General features: G+C 43.9%; 1 protein-coding gene across 3 annotated transcripts in view; it reads left to right on the plus strand.

Moving 5' to 3' along the window:
• The window catches only part of SPTBN1 (spectrin beta, non-erythrocytic 1), a 300,241-nt gene that overhangs the window by 263,770 nt on the left and 14,611 nt on the right, over nucleotides 1-21,860 (plus strand). For all 3 annotated transcript variants that reach the window (XM_085888100.1, XM_085888098.1, XM_085888099.1), the window contains 4 exons: nucleotides 988-1,072; nucleotides 5,244-5,440; nucleotides 5,607-5,731; nucleotides 7,046-7,118. In XM_085888100.1, coding sequence (XP_085744226.1) covers nucleotides 988-1,072; nucleotides 5,244-5,440; nucleotides 5,607-5,731; nucleotides 7,046-7,118 — 480 coding nt within the window. The remainder of the gene's footprint in view (nucleotides 1-987; nucleotides 1,073-5,243; nucleotides 5,441-5,606; nucleotides 5,732-7,045; nucleotides 7,119-21,860) is intronic.

Raw genomic sequence — 21,860 nt, forward strand, 5'->3', positions numbered from 1 at the left:
ATGCCTGAGCCATGAAAACATATCGGGCCCAATACATTTTTCAAATATCATGCAATATATTGTTTTTGGCCCCATCTCTCAGTGGTGAAGAATCACTTTCGAAATTTAATAAATCTCATATCCAGATTTGGATCATCATCAAAATTGAGTCAATGTGTCCTTGTCACACTCCCAACCTTTTCACAAAATTTCATCTGGATCTGTCCAACTTTTTGAGATATCCTGCACACGCACGCACGCACGCACGCACGCACGCACGCACGCACGCACACACACACACACACACACACACACACACACACACACACACGTGAAAACATAACCTCCTTCACCTTCAGTGGTGGAGGTAAATATGCAACTCTTCACATATCAAGTCAATTGGATGAAAATTGACAATTTTAGAAATTCGGCCTATGTTGATATTGGTAGTCTTGAAAATTATTGGTAGTCAAATTTAGTGACCTGAGATGCAAATCCTGTTCAAATTTCTCGTCAATTGGATGAATATTGAGTAGTTTAGAAATATTGATATGTATAGTCAAAAAAGCACTGACAGCCTCATGTATGTCCTTCGGAATCCTCTGGTAAAGTTTGACGAAGATGGCTGAAAGAGTTCGCAAGTTATTTGACTCAGACAAACAAACAAACAAACAAATGAGACAGACTGACATGTGATAAAAAAATTTCAATTTTCGTCATACATAACATATTATTTTGTGTTTCTCCAAAACTTCTTTCACAACTTTTTTTTTTAATGAATGGAAAATGTCGAATCTTTCTTTGTATTTTTGATTTCTGATGCTGATTATGCAATTCTTAGATTTGTGTTTCACATTAATTAAGACCTATTTATGTTGGGCTTAATTTTCCATTATTTGTTCTCTGCAAAAGTTTGAAATATTTCAATTGAACATCATGAAATAGTGCCGGGGGTGGGGGGTTTGCACAACATGATGCAGCATTTGGCATTTGCTTGGGTCTGCTCAGATAATGGAGAAGCTCGAGCAATTGACAGACAAGCGGAAAGATATGGTGACCAAGTGGGAGGACAGAATAGAGTGGCTGAAGCTCAGTAAGTGAAGAACTATTTCCATCTTTCAGTGATTGCTTATCATCTTTTGAAAATTTTTTGCATGATGCTTCATGAATAAGGATTTCTTTTCAATGCTCATTGAAAATCTATTGGTGTCACATACCCTTAAGTTGTTCACAGATTGATCTTATCAACTTTCATTTGATTGAATCCATTGTTTAACTAGTTTGCCGACACCTTCATGACAACTAGTATTTGAAATAATCACTTGGTTTTGAGTTGTCACATGCAATGTATTTCCCTTCATCACACCCCATTTTGAACTTGGCCAGGGTACTTACCCAAAAACATCATTTTCAGATATTATATGGGGGAAGGGGGTTGAGGAAATCCAGATCACCAACCTCCCTCCCCTCTGACCCCTCCCATCCCCCCACAAAAAAATAAAGAAAGAGAAATATTTAGCAACACTTAAATAAAAGTATTAGCTGTGCCTCACTGAGTTTAAAATTCTGTCTGACTTTGACCCTCTTCTAAAATTTATACGACCATGTTTGCATTTACTTGCTTTCATATGCCATCCCTCCTTGTGGCACAGTCTTCTGAAATGAGCAGTAATCTTTACTGACCTGGGTAACATGAAGGTGGAAGCACTGTTGCATTATGATGATATTGATAGGAAGAGGTTGGAAGGAATGTTGCAGTACTTACCCAGAAAAAAATGAGTCACAATGTTACTGGCTTTTCCATTAAAAAAAAAGACATTTTCAACATTTTCCAAGCTCCTCTACGAACCTTGGCCTCCATAAAACCAAAATGCAGGCTCAAGTCTTCTGAGCACAGCTTTTTATCTAGTTTTCTGACCTCGGGGAAAGGTGAAGGGGATATTGCATAGAATTTAGGTGAATGTTGCTACAGCTGAATCAAAAAGGAAGTCTGAGTAGTCGCATAACTCAAAAGTTATCACAAACACGAGGCTGCAGGAAGTTGAAATGGAAACTTTGTCATGTAACCTGACCACATCTTAAGCAGTTTTCAACATTTTTAATGCGAGGTAGTATTTCCTATTTAGCACACTGCTACCAAGCTGTTATTTTCAATAGTTACTTTCAACTAATTCAAAAACCTTCAAGTAAAAAATCTGCCCCTTACTGAAATATAACATGCTTTGTTTTTATTTACCCCTCATTCATGTATATCAATAGAAATGCATCCTTGACAACAAGATTCTGCAAACATTTAAGGTGCTCTGAAGAGATGAAGTAGTATATGGTGCTTTTTTTCCCCCTGTCCTTGAATCAATCACAATAACTAAATAATGATATAAAAAAAATTATATGTACCATATTAATTACTTGTGCTGGAATTAGCAACTCTGAACCCAACATACCTCCTCACAAATCTGAGCATCTTGCAAGGTTTGAACCATGCTGCTTTGAAAGATTGTGTAATAATTGCAACAGATATATTTATGATAACCATACTAAAGTAACTTTTGTCCAGTTCTAATGACAGTCACATATGTTGTAATGGCTCTGTATAATTGAACATAATGGCTTCCTTCCCACTCAGTTGTCATTTTGGAGTGCTTTTGACATGTGCATTACTGAATGTTTTGTTTTTTTTGTTCCACATGCGGCATGTTTGCTAACCAGTCTCGCATCAGGCAAAGCTGCCCGTGTTGTCACACTTCATTTTTATGTCTATCCATCCCTTGTATCTTGAGAATGGAACATTATAGGACCACCAAACTTGACACATAATGAGGGCCATGTGGGGAGTATCTTGGATCAACCAAATTGGGGAGGGGGGGGGAATTTTGGGGTGAAAGGTGGAGGGGAGATCTTTGTAACAACTTGCATGATCGCAACCAAATTTAGCACACACAAAGCTGGATGATGGGTAATTGGATGAATATTGAGGATTTTCTAAGTCACCTAAGTTGTTGACCTTTGACCAAAGTAAAAATAAAACACTTAAAATAAAACTTTGGGAGTAAAATAGGGGATGGGGGAGGGGGTGCGATGCAAGAACAAAGTCTGGATCATGGGTCCATCGGGGAAACCGTGTGGCCCAGTGGGAAGGATAATTTAGAGGATGAAGGACTGATGCAGGCAGTGTGACAGAGACAGTTAGAAATTTTCAAGGTGTAAGACTGTTAAATTATCATTATAAAATAGTTAAAAGTTATGGTAAGTGAGATAAAAAGGTGTTTGGATTTTAAAATTTGTTTGAGATGTTATATCCCCCCCCCCTTTTGTGTGTTTCATATGTATTTTTAGATTGTTGGACTTGAGTGGTGCTGTAGTAGATGTAAACTAAGTGTCGGAATGCATTTCCACTAATTACATCAATTCATTTCGGGGAAAAATTCCCCACTATCTGTCGTTTTGTTGCAAGTCCAACGTTTCTGGAACGTATCTTGGACATATTGCGAGGATACACTGCATAAGAATGACTGAGTCCTGGACATTACAGAATGCTTTTTATTTTAAAACATCCAATGTAACAGTGATTAATGAATATACTGTTGGACCCCGCTATTCACAGGGGGATACCTTTCTAAAAAATGCTGTGAATGTCAGGGCATTGTTTTAAAAAAAAAATATATATATATATATATATATATATATATATATATATATATATATATATATATATATATATTTAACATGGTCTAGTCTTGTGGAAGAGTGATTCCCCATGAGTACTTGCTATGTGCCAAGTTTCAATTTTTCATTGGTGTGGTTTCAGAGATGCAGAGGTCCAAAGCTTTTCCATTTTTCCAATATGGCTGGCACACCACGTGACCTATGATGTCATAATTATCATTAACACATTCTTCATGAGTAGTTGCACCAATGGTAAAAATTTCATTGCAATCCGACAAGTGGTTGCAGAGAAAAACATGAAAGTTCTGTGCGGACAAACGAACAAACAGACAAACAATCAGACCCAAATGCAATACCCTTTCCTTTGGCGAGGGTAATTAGGACACAACATAAAAGAGAACATCAGGAGAAATGGGAAACAACAAAAGCAGGGCAGAGGGAGAAAGTCAGAGATGGACAAACAAGGGATGCAGGTAACGATGAGGGGTAAGAGAAAACGCAAGGGGTAGACAATATGGATACCTCAGCAAAATTATGACTGACAAGTTTGTGATTTTTTTTCAAGGTCTGAGGAGAGGGAAGACACTGCTGCCTATCTGTCAGAAGGATAAGAGATGTCATGGCAGAGAGTGGAGTCATCAGCAGGGAGATAGAGATTTTCCAGAGAGTTGGTGAGATCATTGATGAAGATTAGGTATTATATGGGGCAGAGAACACTGCCTTGGGGTACTCCAGCCTTGACAGGGAGAGGGGTTGAAAGGGTTCCGTTGATAGCCACATGTCTATGACAGTGGAGGAAGTCAGTAATCCAAGAGTGGAGTAGTTGGCCTTCCTCTCCAAACTGTCTGCCTATGGAATCCAAGGCAGGATGCCAGACTGTACCAAAAGCTCAAGATATGTCCAGAGACAGCCCTGATCTCTTGTTTGATATTGAGGGCCTTCACCATTGTTGGGAGAGTAGAAGCAGTATGTCCAAGTTAGAGTGACCAGGTCTGAATCCAAATTGATGACCTGAGATAAGACTGTTGGAGAAAAGGAATGATTTTATATCAAGTGTGATGATGGATTCCATGAGTTTGCTGATAATTCGAAGTACAGTAAGGTAATTGAGCTGCAGTTACAGGGATCCGTTTTTTCACATTTTTATGTAATTCTGTGGTGTTGGCTGATATCCAATTTCCCAGGTGGATATAGCAGACCATTCCTGAAGTGTAAAATATGTAAATAAAATACACGAAGTGCATATGTCAAAGCAGGCCACTCTTTGTGACCTGTGAATCAACGAATTGCGGGGTCCAACAGTATGTGGATGAAAAACAATTATCTTTCATGGCAATGATAAAATGATGTAAACAAGATGCAGTGAAAATGGAATGTACAATTTTCATTGACATGATGGCACAATTTTAATGAAAGCATCGTTCATTTGCTTATGAATTGTACAAACTGAATTTTCAAAAGTATGTTAATGAAAATTATTTGTCTCAAAAGATTAATTGGCTTATGAAGTGATTATTTCAGCCATTTTGCAAAAATAAATTCTATAAATTTTATTTGACCCCCTTGTCTCTCCTTTTCCAACTGTCTGTTTGCCTCAGTTTTTGAAGTGTACCAGTTTGCACGTGATGCTTCTGTCGCTGAGGCCTGGCTGTTTGTACAAGAGCCATATTTGGCAAGCCAGGAAGTGGGATCGAGCGTGGATGAGATTGAACAACTGCTGAAGCGTCACGAGGCATTTGAAAAGTCTGCCTCCACATGGGAGGAACGATTCACTGGACTCAAGAGGCTTACTACGGTCTGTCCTGATAAACCTGCATTCTTATGGAGGATGCACCATTTTATGACCTATTATACATTTAATACAATGCATGTAGCTGCATGCTGCACACTGGTTCAAGCAATGTAACCTGTAATTATGAGAAGTATTGTCTGGTTAGCTTTGCATATTGCATGCCCACTAGATGGAGCTGCTTGAGCTCCGGAAACAGCACGAGCGAGAAGAGGAGGCGAGGCGCCAGCAGCAGGAAGACAAAGTTGCCGCTGAGAATGCTCGGCAGCAGGCTGAGCTTGAGGCTCAGAAACAGCGGTGAGCCTATTTATGCTTTCCTCTCACAACAATTTGTTTTTATTCTCTGCACTCGTATCCTTCTGTGCAGTCGAGGTTGCAGTAAATGGATAAGGCTCAGTGGAGGATATTTTTAAAGCTGAGCCAGGGGGGTACTAGAAATCATGAACCCTGCACCATAAATGTGCAACACAACTTTAACTTGGTATTTTGTGATATTTTTGCAGAATGATTATTTATTTGTTTACTGTGATATTGATTAAAATTCACGAGTTTCAAATACACTTGTTATGAGCAGCCTTTGATGCAATGAAGCATTCTGCTTACTTTTGGAATTTTTATCTGCCTACCCATAGTTAGGTGTGATTTTATTATTTTTGGAGGGATCACTGTTGTTTGAGAAGTCTCGAGTCACCATGGATGCCCCTTGTACATCAAAATAAATTGTATTCCCAAGAACTGTTGTTTAAATGTTTTTGACCTTTTCCCATTGCTCATCTTAAAAAAAAAAAAGTTTTTCCGTCAGCCTCCCTAACCACCAAATATCATATCATCAGAAGGGTGTCATTGTATCGAAGCGCTCAGTTGGTATACATGTGTGAAGTCTGCTGATGGATTCCTGCATGCAAATAGACTTGCAACACAATAATATTTTAAAATATTGCTCTTCTGTGATCCTAGATTTTGCATACAAAAATTGGGCCCTTGGGTTTAGTTTTGTTTTGACACTTCAAAAATGAAATGGGATGGTTTTATTTGGTTGATAAAGCATCTTTTTCAGTTAAAGCTTCTATGAGTGCTACTTGCTCTTGGTGTAATCTTGAATGTTCCTAGTATGCTGTCTGCTCATCAAATGTTATAACTGATTATTTTGTATCGAGTAATAGATTTGTTTGTTTTGTTTTTGTATGATGTGGGATGGTTTTTCAGTGCAGCACATCAAGATCCATTGGCCCATTGGGTGCTGCTGGGGCAATGGCTGCAATAATTTAATTTATGTAACTTCACATATCTATTGCTAAGTATGGCAATAGGAGCAATAAATCTGTTACTGAAATTGAACATGAACGGTTATTAAAGCACAAGACTCATGAATCTGTGTGGTGGAGAATGTCGTCACACTCAGGGGGTTAGTTTTGGCTTTCCTGACTAACTGGCTTTGAATGTCTCTGAATTTTTTTCTCCTAAGTTATCATTGTGTTTTATGATGCAACTTTAGTTCTTGAAGGCATACAATACTTGTAGCAGTTTCTGAATTTACTTGCTTTGAATATATCCTGAAGGTTTTGACTGAATGTCTTTGTTACCATTTTGGCTGTGTGCTTAATTCATCAGGGAACATGACAAGGAAGCGGCTTTGCACCAAGCCACTCAGAATGGAGTGGCTTCTGACCAGGAATCCCCCAGGGTCAGTTTCCCACCTTTGCTACTTTAGGCCACATCAAATTAAATGAAACTCCTCCATCAATGATGTAAACTGTAGTCAATGTGCAAATGCTGTTCACCCGTTGTCCCATTTTGCATCAACCTACCTCTTTTGCATGTAATCCAAGGTTTTTATTTTTGCACAAATTTGTATCATTTTGAACTTGACATGTGCAAATGAACTGTCTTTCCTAATGGTTGTGCAAAATTCATGCTGATGCACAGGAGAATTGTGGGACTTTGCTGCATTCAGATATCTGAATGCAGCAAAATATGGCTGCCAACCCACGTGACCGTTATATACATAGTTTCTTACGTTTCCCAGTATATGATGATGATGTGTTATATGTGTTCTCATTATGAAATGGTGTCTTTGCCGATGTTCAAACCTTGCAATGAGCTGCTTCACCACACAGTAAGTAATTTTGTCCAGTGTGATGGCAGACGTGATTTTAGTGGTTGAGTAAAGAAACATTTTTCATATCTGTGGTCTTGTGCTGCAGGATAAAAAAACTAGAGCGAAGTCATTGGTGCACCATCACAAAAGTTGATAGATGGCAAAAAGTTCCACCAGGAATGAACTAATATCAAATTTTGAGTTAAATTTATTTTCCTCTATTTTGACTCCTGTGACACTTTGTCCCCACACCGGGGGTCAAATCCAAGAAATCGTTAAATATTTAATACATCCCCTAATAATGAATGGATATACAAAGTTTCATAAGCCCACGCTCTCAAAGCAAAAAGCGGGTTTAAGCGATCGGTCCCTTATGTGCGTACGTGTGTCTCTGCATTTTGTTATTCCCTTTTCTCTGTCCGAACCACTTGTGGTTTAACACGATATTTTCACCATAGGTGTGACGACTCATGTGGAATGTTTTCATGATAATTGTGGTCATAGGTCACATGGTGTGGCAGCCATGTTGGGAAAAAAGGAGAAACGTTGGACTTCTGCATCTCCAGAACCTCTCCATTGCAAAAAATTAAACTTGTTCCCATGGGGAATTTGTGATGTATATATATATATATATATATATATATATATATATATATATATATATATATATATATATTTATATATATATATTTTATGATGTCATAGGTGCCTTCGATATGACGTCATTATTGCATACGTAGAACGCTATATCCGATCAGTATGAAAATTTTTGAGGGTCATCTCGGGATCAATTGGTCAACAGAAAAAAAGTTTATGACATCATCGGTCACGTGGTTTGGCAGTCATATTTTAAAAATAAATAAAAAAACCTTCAAAAATCCTCTTAGAAATGGCTGAACAGATCGAGGCAAAACGTTACAGCTATGATCGCCTATCCATTAGGAGCAAAAAGTTCTCCAATTATGACATCGTAGGTCACATGGTTTGACATCCATATTTGATTTACCCTCAAATCTTTAAAAATCATCTTCTCCAGAAGGGCTTGACGGATTGAGGGGAACTTCACCCACATGGTCCCCAAGCCTTGGGGATACCAGGGTGTTCACAAATAATTAATCGGTCACATGGTCTGGCAGCCATATTGGTTTGAACGAAAATCTTTAAAGAATTTGTTCTCAACACATTTTGTTAATCGATGTGAAACATTGCAGTTGTGATCTATTCGTCATGGGGAATATGTTTTAAATTTCAACCTCATCGGACACATGGCCTGGCATCCAGAATTATTTAATACTAGCAGGGGTGCCAGGCGTTGCCGAGCAATGTTGGGTCCCTCTTCCCACCCCTAACCCTGCCTCCTCCCACCACACCCCTTGAGGGGCAAATTCATTGATATGGCTGAAATAATGATGCTATAGATGTTTATCCTCATCGCCGTGTCATGAATCTGGGGTGTGTTCAGTTGCCAAGTTTCTTGGAGAGTGCTTGCCAAGTGGCTTAAGCACTCAAGCAAGCACTCCATTAGAAACCGTTGATAAGGAACGGCTGGCTTGGCAATCACTCGCTTGCTGCTTGGTGACACACCACTGGACAGCTCAACAGCATACAGCACTGCGTGTGCTCTGGCTTTCAAAAGGAATTAGCCACTGTGGCTAATCCAGGTTTAGAATGATTATCCACAGGAGAAAGGAAATAGCCACATATTTTATTAAAAAGTTTTTTTTTTTCGCAATATGAAATAATAAGTTAATTTTAAGGCGGATGTGTGAGTTTGATGGGTGAGGTTGGTTGGATGAGTGAGTTTGACGTGTGAGATTGGTTGAATGAACGACCATCAGGGGAGGTGGTGATTGTGAGGGATGGTGGTGGTGATGGTGTGTGTGTGTGTGTGTGGGGGGGGTATGGTCGTTGTGCCTTTCGTAGGTGGTAGTGGGGGATGGGGGTGGTTGTGGACCAGGATTGGACCAACCTCATGCCAGTCAAACTCACTCATCCAACCAATCTCACCCAACAACTTCACTCATCCAACCAATCTCGCACTTCCAACCAACGTCACACATCAAACTCGCTCATACAACCAATCTCACCCATCAACTTCACTCATCCCATCAAACTCACTCATCCAACCAACCAGTCACCCATCAAACTCACTCATCCAAACAAACTCGTCCTACTTACAGGTACTACAACTGATTGTGTCAAAACTCACCTGGCAACCACTGACCCAACGAAGCATGTAGCGCCGAGTAGTGCCGAATCATTCCAGAAAAAAAAATTTTTTCAAAAAAATTAAAATAAAATTGAGACGAGAATCATGAGAATCATGCGTAATTTCAGTCGTTTTTTTTTTTTTTTACTAGAAACTAGTTTAAAACTACTAAAGTTAGTATATATAAGCTTGTACGAAATTACGTGTGATTCCCGTAATCAAAACATACAAAATGGCAGCAGTCTTGGCCGTCTCAACGAAGGTTAAATTCCGTGCTAAAATCACGCAAAATTCGTCTAAAATTGGTTAAAAAAAAAAAAAAAACCCCACTAAAACATGGATTCGTCACAGTGGCTAATGGGTGGCTTAAAATATTAGCCACAGGTCAGGGGGATTCGCCCTGTGTCGACATGGCGAGCGGCAGCGCACACTCAGCAGCACATGAGTATTTTCGTTGTAATGAAAACGTACCTTGTTCAGACCCACACGTCCACAAACTCAGCTTTATATATTAGATAAGCGAACAGTGAGACACCTTGCATGAAACTGCCATGTTTGCATGATATTTCCTACTCTTATTAATCTATCCTCCTTCTCCCTCTCATAGTAATCAGCAAATCAACTTTCTATCCTCTATCATTTCACTTTTTCATGAGTTTTAGTCTGGAGCCTTTTCTACACCATATATCCTCTATCGTATCATTTTTCCATGAGTTTTAGTATGTTATAAAAAAAAGGCTCCAATTATTAGTGCATTCCTGCTATTGCAGACATCACTGCGTGATGATGTCATGTATCGGGACGTCTTTTTTTGCACAGAAGAAAACGTGGGATATTGCAAATTCTGGGAAGTGACACATCAGTCTCTCACAGACAGAAAGTAATTGTGTTTGACGTCCCACAGTTTTTTTTTTTTTTGTCTTTTTTGAATTAAATATCACTATTTTCTTTCCTCTCCTTAATATGATAATTAACATACCTTCATTGGGTGGTGTATATTAGACAACTACCACGATTGCTGCAGACAAAACATGCATTACCTCATTTGAGCTGTAATCAAAATGTTAACTCTTGTTTTTTTATCCTCAAAACGGTATCTTCATGTGATGATAAAAGATGTGTTGTTCAGTCTTTAAATTTTCATGAGGCCTTAAAAACAATCTGAGCTATCTGGAGAGAAAAAGATGGTGACGATTTCTGGACGGCTGGAGTGCGTGGCCTGTATAATGGGCGGCGCTTATGACCCACAGACAGACAGACAGACAAACACCCACAGACATTAACTCAGCTTTATATATTAGATTTTGAATCTGGGTTCAGGGATTGAAATCAAAATTGGTACAAGTGTGTTGAATGACTTTTTTTTTTGTATACCTTGGTCGAGGCTCGTATGAGAGCTAACACACAACTCACAGCAAGGAGGCATGAGACAAGAGGGGCGGGAGTGGAAGGGACAAAACAGTGGGGAACAGACACATTAGGTGAACTGTGGAAGGGAGAGGGATGGGGATGGGATGGGGAACATGGCGAAGAGAAGATGGACATTTCAGGGACTTTCAGGAAGGAAAGCAGGAGAAATGAAGGAAGTGGGCTTGGGTGGATTATCGGGGGTAGAAAAGATCGAGGATTTGGATGGGGGAAGATAAGAGGTGGTGGTGAACAGCTGTTTTGAAAGCCTGGAGGGAAGAATGGGAAAGAATAGAGTGAGGAAGTTTATTCCAAAGGCGGGAAAAAAGAGGAATGAAAGAGTGAAGATGAGCAGTGATTCGTGATTTTGGTAGTTTTACCAGAAGGGGGTTGTTGGCGGACCTTGAGCGCCCTGTGGAAATGTGGTGGGGACAAATCGCAGAGAGAGCAGGGGGGGCAAGGCTGGAGAGGAGTTGGTAGAAGACAGAAAGACCACCGACCAACCTGCGGTGATTGAGTGAGAGGCCCAAAGACTCAGCTTCATTGCGGGAGATGCCGATGATCTTAAATGCCCTGGTTTCGACAGCGTGAAGCCGAGAAAGGTGGGAGGCAGGAGCACCAGCCCAGAGGGGAGAGCAGTACTCCATCAGGCTACGGACAAAAGCTTTGTAAGTGGTCAGGAGCTCAAGAGGGCCGAGGAAGGACTTTTCACGATGGAGGATTCCCAGTCGGCGACAGGCTTTTGAGGCGAGGTTGGAAATGTGACTTTCCCAGGAAAGGTCATGGCAGATAGTGAGACCTAGAAGCTTGAAAGAAAAGACTTCTTCCAGAGGATTGTTGAGAAAGTGGATGGGGGGGTTTTGTAAACGGTCCTTTCGAAGAGACATAGTGAGAGTGTGAGATTTGTCTGGATTGAAAGACATGTTCCACGTGTTGGACCAGTTTGTGATTTTATCCAGATCTGCAGTGAGTGAAGAAGCTGCTGCTTGCCGGTCTGAGGGATGACAGATGGTACGGCAGAGGGTGGAGTCGTCGGCAAAGAGAAATAGAGGATTTTCCAGAGAGTCCGAGAGATCATTGATGAAAACCAGAAAAAGAACAGGGCCCAGAACGCTACCTTGAGGAACTCCAGCCTCCACAGGAAGAGGGGATGAAAGAACTCCATTTAGGGCCACACGTTGGCTGCGACAGGAGAGGAAGTCTGCGAGCCATGAGTGGAGATGGCCTTGAATACCATGGGAAGAGAGTTTGGTGAGTAGTGCAGGGTGCCAGACTGTGTCAAAAGCACGTGATATGTCCAAGGATACGGCTCGGATTTCCTGTCTGGCATTGAGGACCTCCATCCATTGATGGGAGAGCAGAAGCAGCATATCCAGGGTAGAGTGACCTGGTCTGAAACCAAATTGATGATTGGAAATCAAGCCATTGGAGAAGAGGAAGGATTTCATATCTGAGGCGATGATGGAGTCCATCACCTTGCTGATGATTGGGAGAAGGCTGATTGGTCTGTAGTTATAGAGATCTGTTTTTGCACCTTTTTTATTGCAGGGCAGTGATGTTAGCAGATTTCCAAGCAGATGGCAGATGACCTTGGGCAAATGAGAGGGTGAATAGAACAGAGAGAGGGTGAGCAAGAGCAGAAGAGCAGGCTTTGAGGACACGTGGGCTGATGCCGTCTGGACCGGTTGCAGAATCTGGCTCGAGGTTTGAAAGCAAGCTCTCCACCTTGTCAGGAGAAAAGGATACAGAGTCCAGGGACAGTTGGGTGCGACTGGGTAAAGTGGGTAGAGATAGTGATGGGTTTAGGACACAAGATTTAGCTGCAAACACCGAGTTTAGACATTCAGCTTTATCACGTGTGGAATCAGCAGTGCGGCCATTTGAGGTAAGGGAGGGGATGGAGGGGGAACATACACCAGAAACAGATTTGATTAAACGCCACCAGGATTTTGAGGAGGGAGAGAGGTTTGAGAGTTCAGACTTGAGATGAGAAAGATGTTGTTTTCTGGCTCTCCTGAGGGTAGATACACACTTGTTCCGAGCTTTGTGGAAAGAACTGAGATTGCCCTCAGTTGGGTTTGCTTTCCATGAGGCAAAGGCAAGTTGTTTCAGGACAACTGCCTCGCCACAAGCTTCAGTAAACCAAGGGCGGGAGGAAGGGTAAGACAACTGAACACGAGAGGGGATAAATCTGTGCATGAGGGAGAGCAAGTTTCTTTGAAAGAATTCCCAGGATGAGTTGATGTTTGAGAAAGTAGTGATAGGAGACCAGTCTGTAAGTTTGATGGCTGCTCGGAGACCCTGCCAGTCGGCTTGAGTGAAATGCCAGACTCGACGGCGGTGAGGTGGTTCTCTGATAACAGCCAGAGAGATGTCCACTTTAACAAGGACGTGGTCAGAAGAACCAATTGGAGCGAAGGAAGAGCAGCAGATATTGTCAGGGAAATTTGTCAAAATCAGATCCAGAAGAGATGGAGTACCATTGGTTGAGATCCGGGTCGGGAAGTTGACCGATTGAGTCAGTCCCAATGAGTCGCAGAAAGCTTTTGCTGAGGTGCCATGGCAGGTGAGAGAGGTACCCACACCTAGCCAACTGGCGTGATGACAATTGAAGTCACCACATAAGAGGAAGAGAGAGTTTGGATGAGAAGATAGAAGATGGTCCATGTTTTCGGATAGTGAGATGTAGATGGAGTCATCACTGTTCGGTGGACGGTACAGTACACATATAAACATGAGGTGGGAGTGGAGGGGAAGCCGAAGCCAGAGGTATTCCTGGGGGTGTGGGGGAGTGAGAGCAGTGCATGGAGAGTGAGGAATAGAGTCTTTGATGAAGAGAGCAACACCTCCACCAGGACGAGGCTCAGGTCTGTCATACCGTAAGAGGGAGTAGCCAGGGAGAGATACTTGGGAGTCAGACACGTCTTGGGAGAGGAAAGTTTCTGTTAGACAGATAATGTCTGGTTTGTCAGTGGCAACCTGTATGGAAAGATCTGAAAAGTTTGAGCGAAGGACCCGGATGTTTGAGATCCACACTTTTAATGAAGAGGAAGGGGAGGAGGCTTTGGGTGCAGGAGGTGGAGGGGCAGGGGGAGGGTAGGACAAGGGACCGGGGGGGCAGGTAAGGAGGGTTGCTGAAGGAGTGTGGGATATTGCAGAACAGCGAGGGGAGGGGGACGAATGAGGAGGAGAAAAGGCTCTGTGGTGCTGGGGGAGAGGGGGGACAAGAGACAAGGAAGAAGGCAGTTGAGGATTTGAGGAGGTGGAGTGAAGAGATGGAGGTGAGAGGGCAGTGGAGGGAGGCAGGTTGGTGGAAGAGGGGGGCAACTTTGAGAAGGAAGAGTGAGGGGGATGAAAGGTGGGAGAAAGGTGAGGGGGGGATTTTTGAGAGAGGTGAGAGGGAGGCTTGGAGGCAGCAGAGTGGGATGGTTGCTTTGAGAGTGAGAGTGAGGGGTGAGGGGGGTGAGTTGGCACTGAATTTGGAAAAAAAGAATGGTTGATGGAAAGCGAGCATCCATGGCAAACTGTGGTTTTTAAAAGTTTTAGGTCAGAGATGCGATTTAACACAATTCTTGATGGGTGCAATGAAGGCGAATTCAGAGCATGGAGAGAAGAAGTGCTGTAATAGTTGGATTTTTTAGGCAAGGAATGAAGGAGAGCTCGAAATGAGAGCAGTCTGTTAAAATAGCAGAAGAGTAGTGCATTGTGAAACAGTAAAGAGTACCACATGTGTGAGAGAGGAAGATGAAGCATTATAAGATCGTTTTTGTTGTTAAAAATAATGTATGAGAGAGTTCAACAGACTTAATAATGTGGGTGGAGGCATATCTGGCAATGTCTCAACGTTTAGGAGTGCCCTTCTGGTTTATTTGAATTTAATTAGTATTTGGATATCAAGGGTGCTATTTGCTGAAAGTGAAGTGGAGAAATGATGTTTTCCCACGTGGGATAACGTTACTCCAATATCAGACTCTGTGCTGTATGCAGCTCAAGCATTCATTCAGTTCTTCGTGTGAAAATGTTATGTCATTACAATTTTGTTGAGGGTTTACGTGGGAAAGGTTTATGACCCCTTTTTTATGGGCCAAGAGACTCGTGAATTGCGATTAAACTTTTAACGTGCAGGTACTGTTATACAGGATATTATATTTTGAGATGATGGTTTATTTTATTGAATTGTGATTTTGAAGAGCAAAACATACGGAGTAATTGTTTTCTCTTGCATGGATGGGACTTGCCCATATCATTCTGTAATATGGAATTATTATTACTGCATGTGTTTGGTTTATATCCTCAGTGAAGTTCTTCAGAATATATTTGTACATCAAGTATATTTGCCTTCAATTTCTACTTCCACATTGATTTTGGTTCATCTTGCAACAACTTGTTCTGTATTGTGATTTATCAATGTAGTTGGCATCGTCAGGTCCATCGGTCGCATTCCAAAGTAAGTAATTTTTTAAAACTGCTAATTACTCCTTTGTCGTTCATTTATCTTGAAATTATGGAAAATAGCTTGAAAGCTTCATGGTTTTCTGTGATTTAAAAATAGTTCCTAGAAAGCAAAGTTTGATTGCTCACTGGATACACAATGTAGTAAGTTGTCCGTGCCAGTTACCAAAACGTTTGGTCTGCCACTAAGTTTTGGTATTCACGTCAGAAGATGCTGTGGTGAACCACATGACCTGACGGACCTGGAGATGCATGTTACCACTGTTCATTATTCTAGTATTCATACTTTAAGATAATTGCTTCAGAATTTGCATTATGAGGAAGTAATTGTTTTGGCAAGCTCAATTCTGAGGAAGCATTTTCAAAACAACACAATAATTGCTGCAGGCAGCACCTTTGTGCTTCGGGTTGCGTCTGTCACACAGTGGTTAATGCAGGGCCCTCACACAGTGCACAGCGCTGAACCAAATGCTTGTACTGTGTTCACATACTCGGACATGCATCATAGTGTTACGGTTGTGGAAATTCGCATTACACCATAAAGGGTCCTCAGGTGAGATATATCGGTAAGTTCATGTGTAGTTTGCCCAAACCCGTTGTATAGAGGGAACACGTGTGATTCATCTGGGCTGCGACGCTTTAAGTTAGCTATTTTTCTTTCTCTATTATTATTTTGGACCATGAAGCCACCAACAACTCAAACACCACCACCCTTGCCACTTTACCTTCACAACTCCATCCCGCAAACATCGCTTCACCGCCATTCCCAAACGATGCCCGCCAACCACCAAACCACCACAGCAAACACCCCACCACCTTCGCCTATCTCCTTCTACAACCATCGACCACACCACCTGTCAACACCAAACATCGTGCTGTCCAGGGCCCGTTCGGTAATTGATGCCGAACGCGTCGAGCCACGGGTACGAGTGCGTTCCTCTCAGGTAGAAATTCGGATCAGGAAGGGTTCACGCCCCTTTTTCTCCGTCCAATGGGTGAGCGTCGGGCGGTGTGGCCCGGCCTCCAAGCGCGATGAATGTGGATTTTTCACGGGAGAGAATTCAGATCAAAAGAGGCTCACGCCCCTTTTTGCCACGCCAATGGCTGAACAGAGGGTGGCATGGCCCCGCCTCCAATCGCGTTTTGATCCTAAAATCTGCATACAGGCTCCTCCTCCGGTCTATAAAGACGTGAGCACAAGGCGACTCGAGCAGTTGAGGTCGAGTGAAGACGGGGTTCGGGTCGAGTGAAGACGGAGGTCGTCGTCGAAGTTGGAGTTGTGTGGTGTCGTCTCGTCGCTGGGCTCGTCTCGTCGTGGAATCGACCCACCTTCGCTCTCACAAGCGACCAAGCCAGCCAGCCATTCCCCTCGCTTGACCCTGAGCATCAACAATTCTCCCCCCCCATCCACGCTGAGATAGTGCCGGGGGCCCCGTTTATTCACCACCCTAACCGTGGTGCCGACCCAACCGTGCTGGCGCGGAGCATGCCGGTGAGGGCTCACCAACCACGTCAGGGGCACGGAGTCGGGGCGCAGTTGCGCGGACATTGCGGCTTGCCCGCCATCGCATCACGAGGACGCGGGTGAGACCTTGTCGGTCTCGTGGACCTGGCCGCTCCTCCAGGCTCCGTGCACATTTGGTCCACGGACCTGTCTGCCTCCTTGCCTGTGAGGGTGGCTTTCGTTTCCTTTGCTTTTTGAATGAATGATGTGGTGCCGTCCGACAAGTATAATTGTTTAAGTGTTGTAAATAATTATAGTCGGTAGTAGTGCTTTTGCTTTTGTTGCATTTTGTCTTGACTGTTATACGTGCATTAATGTATGGCTGTAAATACGTGCTTGTGTGTGTGAAATAAATGTGCATTGTGTGAACTGTTTCCCATTTTGTTGCGTCCTTTTTCTCCCCTGATTGAAAGCACCATCTTGCATCACGTAAGCGATTGATAGTGGGTTTAAAACACCCGGTAAATAATCTGAACCGTCGAGGTTGACGATAACTCCGCTCGGTTATCCCTGCAGCACGCAACGAGCCGCTGAAGCGGTTCGTGTCCGGAGTCGACCTGCGGCGTGGTACAACTCCTCGGTACGCTACTTGCGCGCGTACTTAGGTATATCGACATTCGGCAATTCACCCTATTTCGCGCGGGTAGAATGCGGACTGGGTTGTGGTGAGGTTAAACCCCCACCCATGGCTAGCTCATTGGTGGTAGTTCCAAGAGGGTCACGACTGAATTGTCCGTCCGGTGGGCGACGTGGTCGCGATTTGAGTTGCGTGGCCGATCGCACGCCGGCGGGCGCGAATTCGCAACACTGGTGTCAGCGAGCGGGAAACAAACTCTCCCGTCTCCAATTAAATTCATGGGAATCGGTTCAGGGTTGAGTGGAGCGACCTCCAAATTACGAGTGAGTTAAATTTAATCCGCTTTCGTGAAATAAGATGGCATTTCAAGGCGAGCGGGTGCTGGGGGTAGAAATGAATATGTGTTTGAATATAGAATCCATGGCCCGGGATGGTACTTCTTGTAATTTTAATCCGTGGGGGAGCTCACCCTCATATTCTGAGCACGAACTTTGCCCGCAAACGGAGTCGCAAGATTGCGGCGCGGCCGCACTTCATTGCGGCACGAGGCGTGAGCGGGCCGCTATTAATGGCGCTACGAACGGCACAACACGCGGCGAGCGCTCCTAACAACTGTTTCAAACCACGGGGTCATGGTAGGCGTGGCAGGAGGCCGGAGCTTGCATTGACAGGCTTCGGAGACAAGTGTCGAAGTCCTTGAAACGGTGGAAGAATGGTGACAATTGTATAGGGGAATTACACTCGTTTTCCTTTGAGTTGGACGAGGCACGGCGGCGCGTAGACAGGGTTCATGAGGATTTCATGCGAACGGAGTCACAACGACGGGCTGATGTACAGGAAGAAAGGAGGGAGGAAGAACAAAGGCAAACAAAGCTACAAAAGGAAAAATGCGAACACGATTGGGAATTTAAAAAAAACTAAAGAAAAAGGTGGAAGCAGGCAAAAAGATAATAGAAATCCGAGAAGAGACGATAAAAAGAGGAGAGGAACATCTGGAGCAGAGGGAAGAAGAATGGTTGGAAAAGTCAAGACAGTTCGAAGAACTAAAGAGAAGAATGGGGAAAATAGAATTGAGTATCCATAAGTTGGAAGAAAGAGAATGCGAACACAATTTGGAAGTAAAGCAACGAGAGCGTGAGGTAGAACAAGGCGTTCAGGACAGAAGAAGACTAGAAGAAGAGGTAAAAAGAGAACAGGAAGATCGGGAACAATTGAAAGAAAAAGCAAGCTTGGAGTATGATGAGATGAGGAGGAAAAGGGATGAGATGCGCAAGCAAAGGGATGAACTGAGTGAGGAGGAAGAGAGGCAGAGAGAGGAAAAATGGGAAAAAAAAAAAACTGAGGATGTTACGTGAACATCAAAACAAAGAGAGGGAACTACAAAAAAAACTGAGGATGTTAAGAGAGGAAAGAACGAGAAGAGGATGAAACGTTAAGGAACCACACTGTACAGATCGAACAGCTGGAAGCGAAGGCCAGATTACAGAATGAGGAACAAGAGAGACAGTGGAATCGGAAATACAAAGAACAAGGAATGAGACAGGAGAAAGAAATCGGCCAATTGAAGGAAATAACGAGATTGCAGAATGAAGAACAAGAAAGACAGTGGAATAAAAAACACAAAGAAGAACGAATGAGACAGGAGAATAGAAGGAAATCAGTCAATTGAAGGAGACAACAAGATTGGAGAGGGAAGAACGAGAGGAACAATGGGATTGAAAACAAAAGGAACATGAAGCCGAGGTTGACCAATTGGAAGAAAAGGCAAGGCTGGAGTGCGAGGAGATAGACAAAGAACAGCAAATGAAACACAAAAGGGAAATTAACCAAATGAAGAAAACCACAAAACTGGAGAAGGAAGGACAGGAGAGGAAACAAGGAAGGGTAATGAGAGAGCAGCAAATGAAACACAAAAAGGAGATTAACCAAATGAAGCAAACCATGAAGCTGGAGAAGGAAGGACAGGAGAGGAAACAAGGAAGAGTAGTGAGAGAACAGCGAATGAAACACAAGAAGGAAATGAGCCAATTGAAAGAAACAATGGGATTGGAAAATGAAGAGCAGGAGGGGCAGTGGGAGAGAAAACAACAACTAAACGAGGTTGAAGTGAACCAACTCGAGGAGGAAGCAGAATTGGCGTCCACGGAGATTGAAAAACTCCAGAGGGAGAATGAAGAACTCAGAAAGTTCCGAGAGGAGGAACGGCTCAAAAGGAGCCAGGAAATGGAACAGAACAATGAGGTGGGATGTGTGACAACACCACAGGGAATAATGTTAGTAGTGCGGGACTTGATTGACAACAATTAGAGCAAACCCTGAAAATGGAGACAGTGGAAATAATAACGGGAGCCCGGGTGACTGAAACGTGTAAGACAAGACACGAGGTGATGACGTCCGAAAAATCAAGAGACAAAGATCCAGGAAGAAAGTAATAGACACGGAGACAATAGAAATAAAATGTATAGAGACTCGGGACAGAGAAAAAATAGAGGAGAGACTGCACGATAAAGACGGGGTTAAGGACGAGCACACACACACGGAGGTAGTGGAGGATAATGGGGGCGAGCTGGCAGAATGTGTGGAGACCCGGTGCGAGCAGCTGGATAGCCTCCTTCGGGAACGGAGGGAGACGCTATGCTCCCTTGAAGCTGGTCACGACCAGGTGGGTCCGGTCGAGCTTTGCGAGGTAAAGGGGGCGAGTGCTGTGGATGGGTGCACACGGAGCTTGGGGGGTTTGGAGACCCCGGAACCCCTTGTTGTGGTGCGAATCCCCAGTGTGAATTTTCCTGTGTGTGTGTGTGTGTTCATGAGTGTGGCAAAATGCATGCGGCAACGCGCGCAAAGCGTGGGTGAAAGGCGTTGTGTGAAGGAAAATGGTGTGCGAGGTTGCGAGTGAGCCGAGGTGCGTGCTTTCCAGCACGCATGGTGTGAGTGAGACCCCCTGTGCAAGTGAAAGGTTGGGTGTGAGTGAGAGGGTCCGTGTGAGAGGGACAGTTTGTGGAAGAGAGCGGTACGTAAGGGAGATGACGGTGGGCACGTGCGAACACGCAGCCGCGTCTCCCGGTGTGAGTGTAATGGCGCGGTGTGTGTCTCGTGACACACAGGAGTGCGTGTGTGGAATGGAGCTTGAGCGCGAGAGTGCGATGGAGACGACGGCGACAGAGGGACAGGGGCCGGGTAGCGGCCGTAGCTGTTTTGGGGACCGTGCCGGGTTTGCACGGCAGCGCGCGCGAGGTTCGTGCCGTGCAGCGCACGAGGCTGCCACGTGCGCCCCTGCGGGAGTGAAACCCGGTCCGGAAACGAGAGCGGTGAATATTGCCGATCCCGTGACGGACAAAAGCCAAGCTGGGTAGATGAATTTGGACCGGACGGGTTCCCCACGCGAGCTTGTGTTAAGCTCCAACGGGCAGAGCACATGTGTTCGCGTGGAGAACCCCTCGAAACGCGGGGCTTGTTTTTTTTTTAATACGCAGAGTGGCGTCATGGCTGCGCGTAGGGTTGGAATCCGGCAGGAGGGTGAATCCCTGCCGGATGCTGCCGTGTAAGAGGAACGAGGGACGCGAACAGCTGCCATGACGTCACGCCAAAGGTGCGCGGCTGTTAATTGCCGCGCTGGTGCGCAGGTTGCGAGTTGCCGCGCTGGTGCTGCGCAAAAGGAAAAAAAAAAAAAAAAAAAAAAAAGAAGCAAGCCTCGCTTCGGGTGAACAGGATTCCCTGGGCAAGGGGTGGAAGATGACCAGGGCACAGGATGGCACTAGTTAGGGGAAAGGGTTAGTGTTAGTTAGACCGACTTCATGGGGCAGGGGTAAGTCCTCATGGGGCCCGTGGAATGGATTAGTTAGGGGGATTTTAGTTCAGACATCGGAGGGGAAATGATTTTTGAGGATTTGGAGACAGTGACAGACTTTGGATGTGTAGAGGGGACGTAGCTTAGCTACGTAGTGTTAAAAGGAAAGTGCTGCATTGTAAGGGATGACGTGGGAGCACGAGTTAGTTAGGGATGTCGTCAGAAGGATGGCTGAGTTCAGCGATGGTTGTGTTGAAAAGTTGTGAGGTGGAGACTTGATGAGTGAGTGAGGCCAGCGGGCCTGAGTGTATGGAGTGATTGTGGTATGCATGGTGCGATGAGTGATTGGGGGGAGGAGTGATTCCCGCCCAAGGGACCCCGGGGTCAGTGTA

This window comes from Eptatretus burgeri, chromosome 7 (assembly GCF_056783735.1).
Source record: "Eptatretus burgeri isolate ZD-2024b chromosome 7, Ebu_testis_v1, whole genome shotgun sequence".
NCBI classification, from domain to species: domain Eukaryota; kingdom Metazoa; phylum Chordata; class Myxini; order Myxiniformes; family Myxinidae; genus Eptatretus; species Eptatretus burgeri.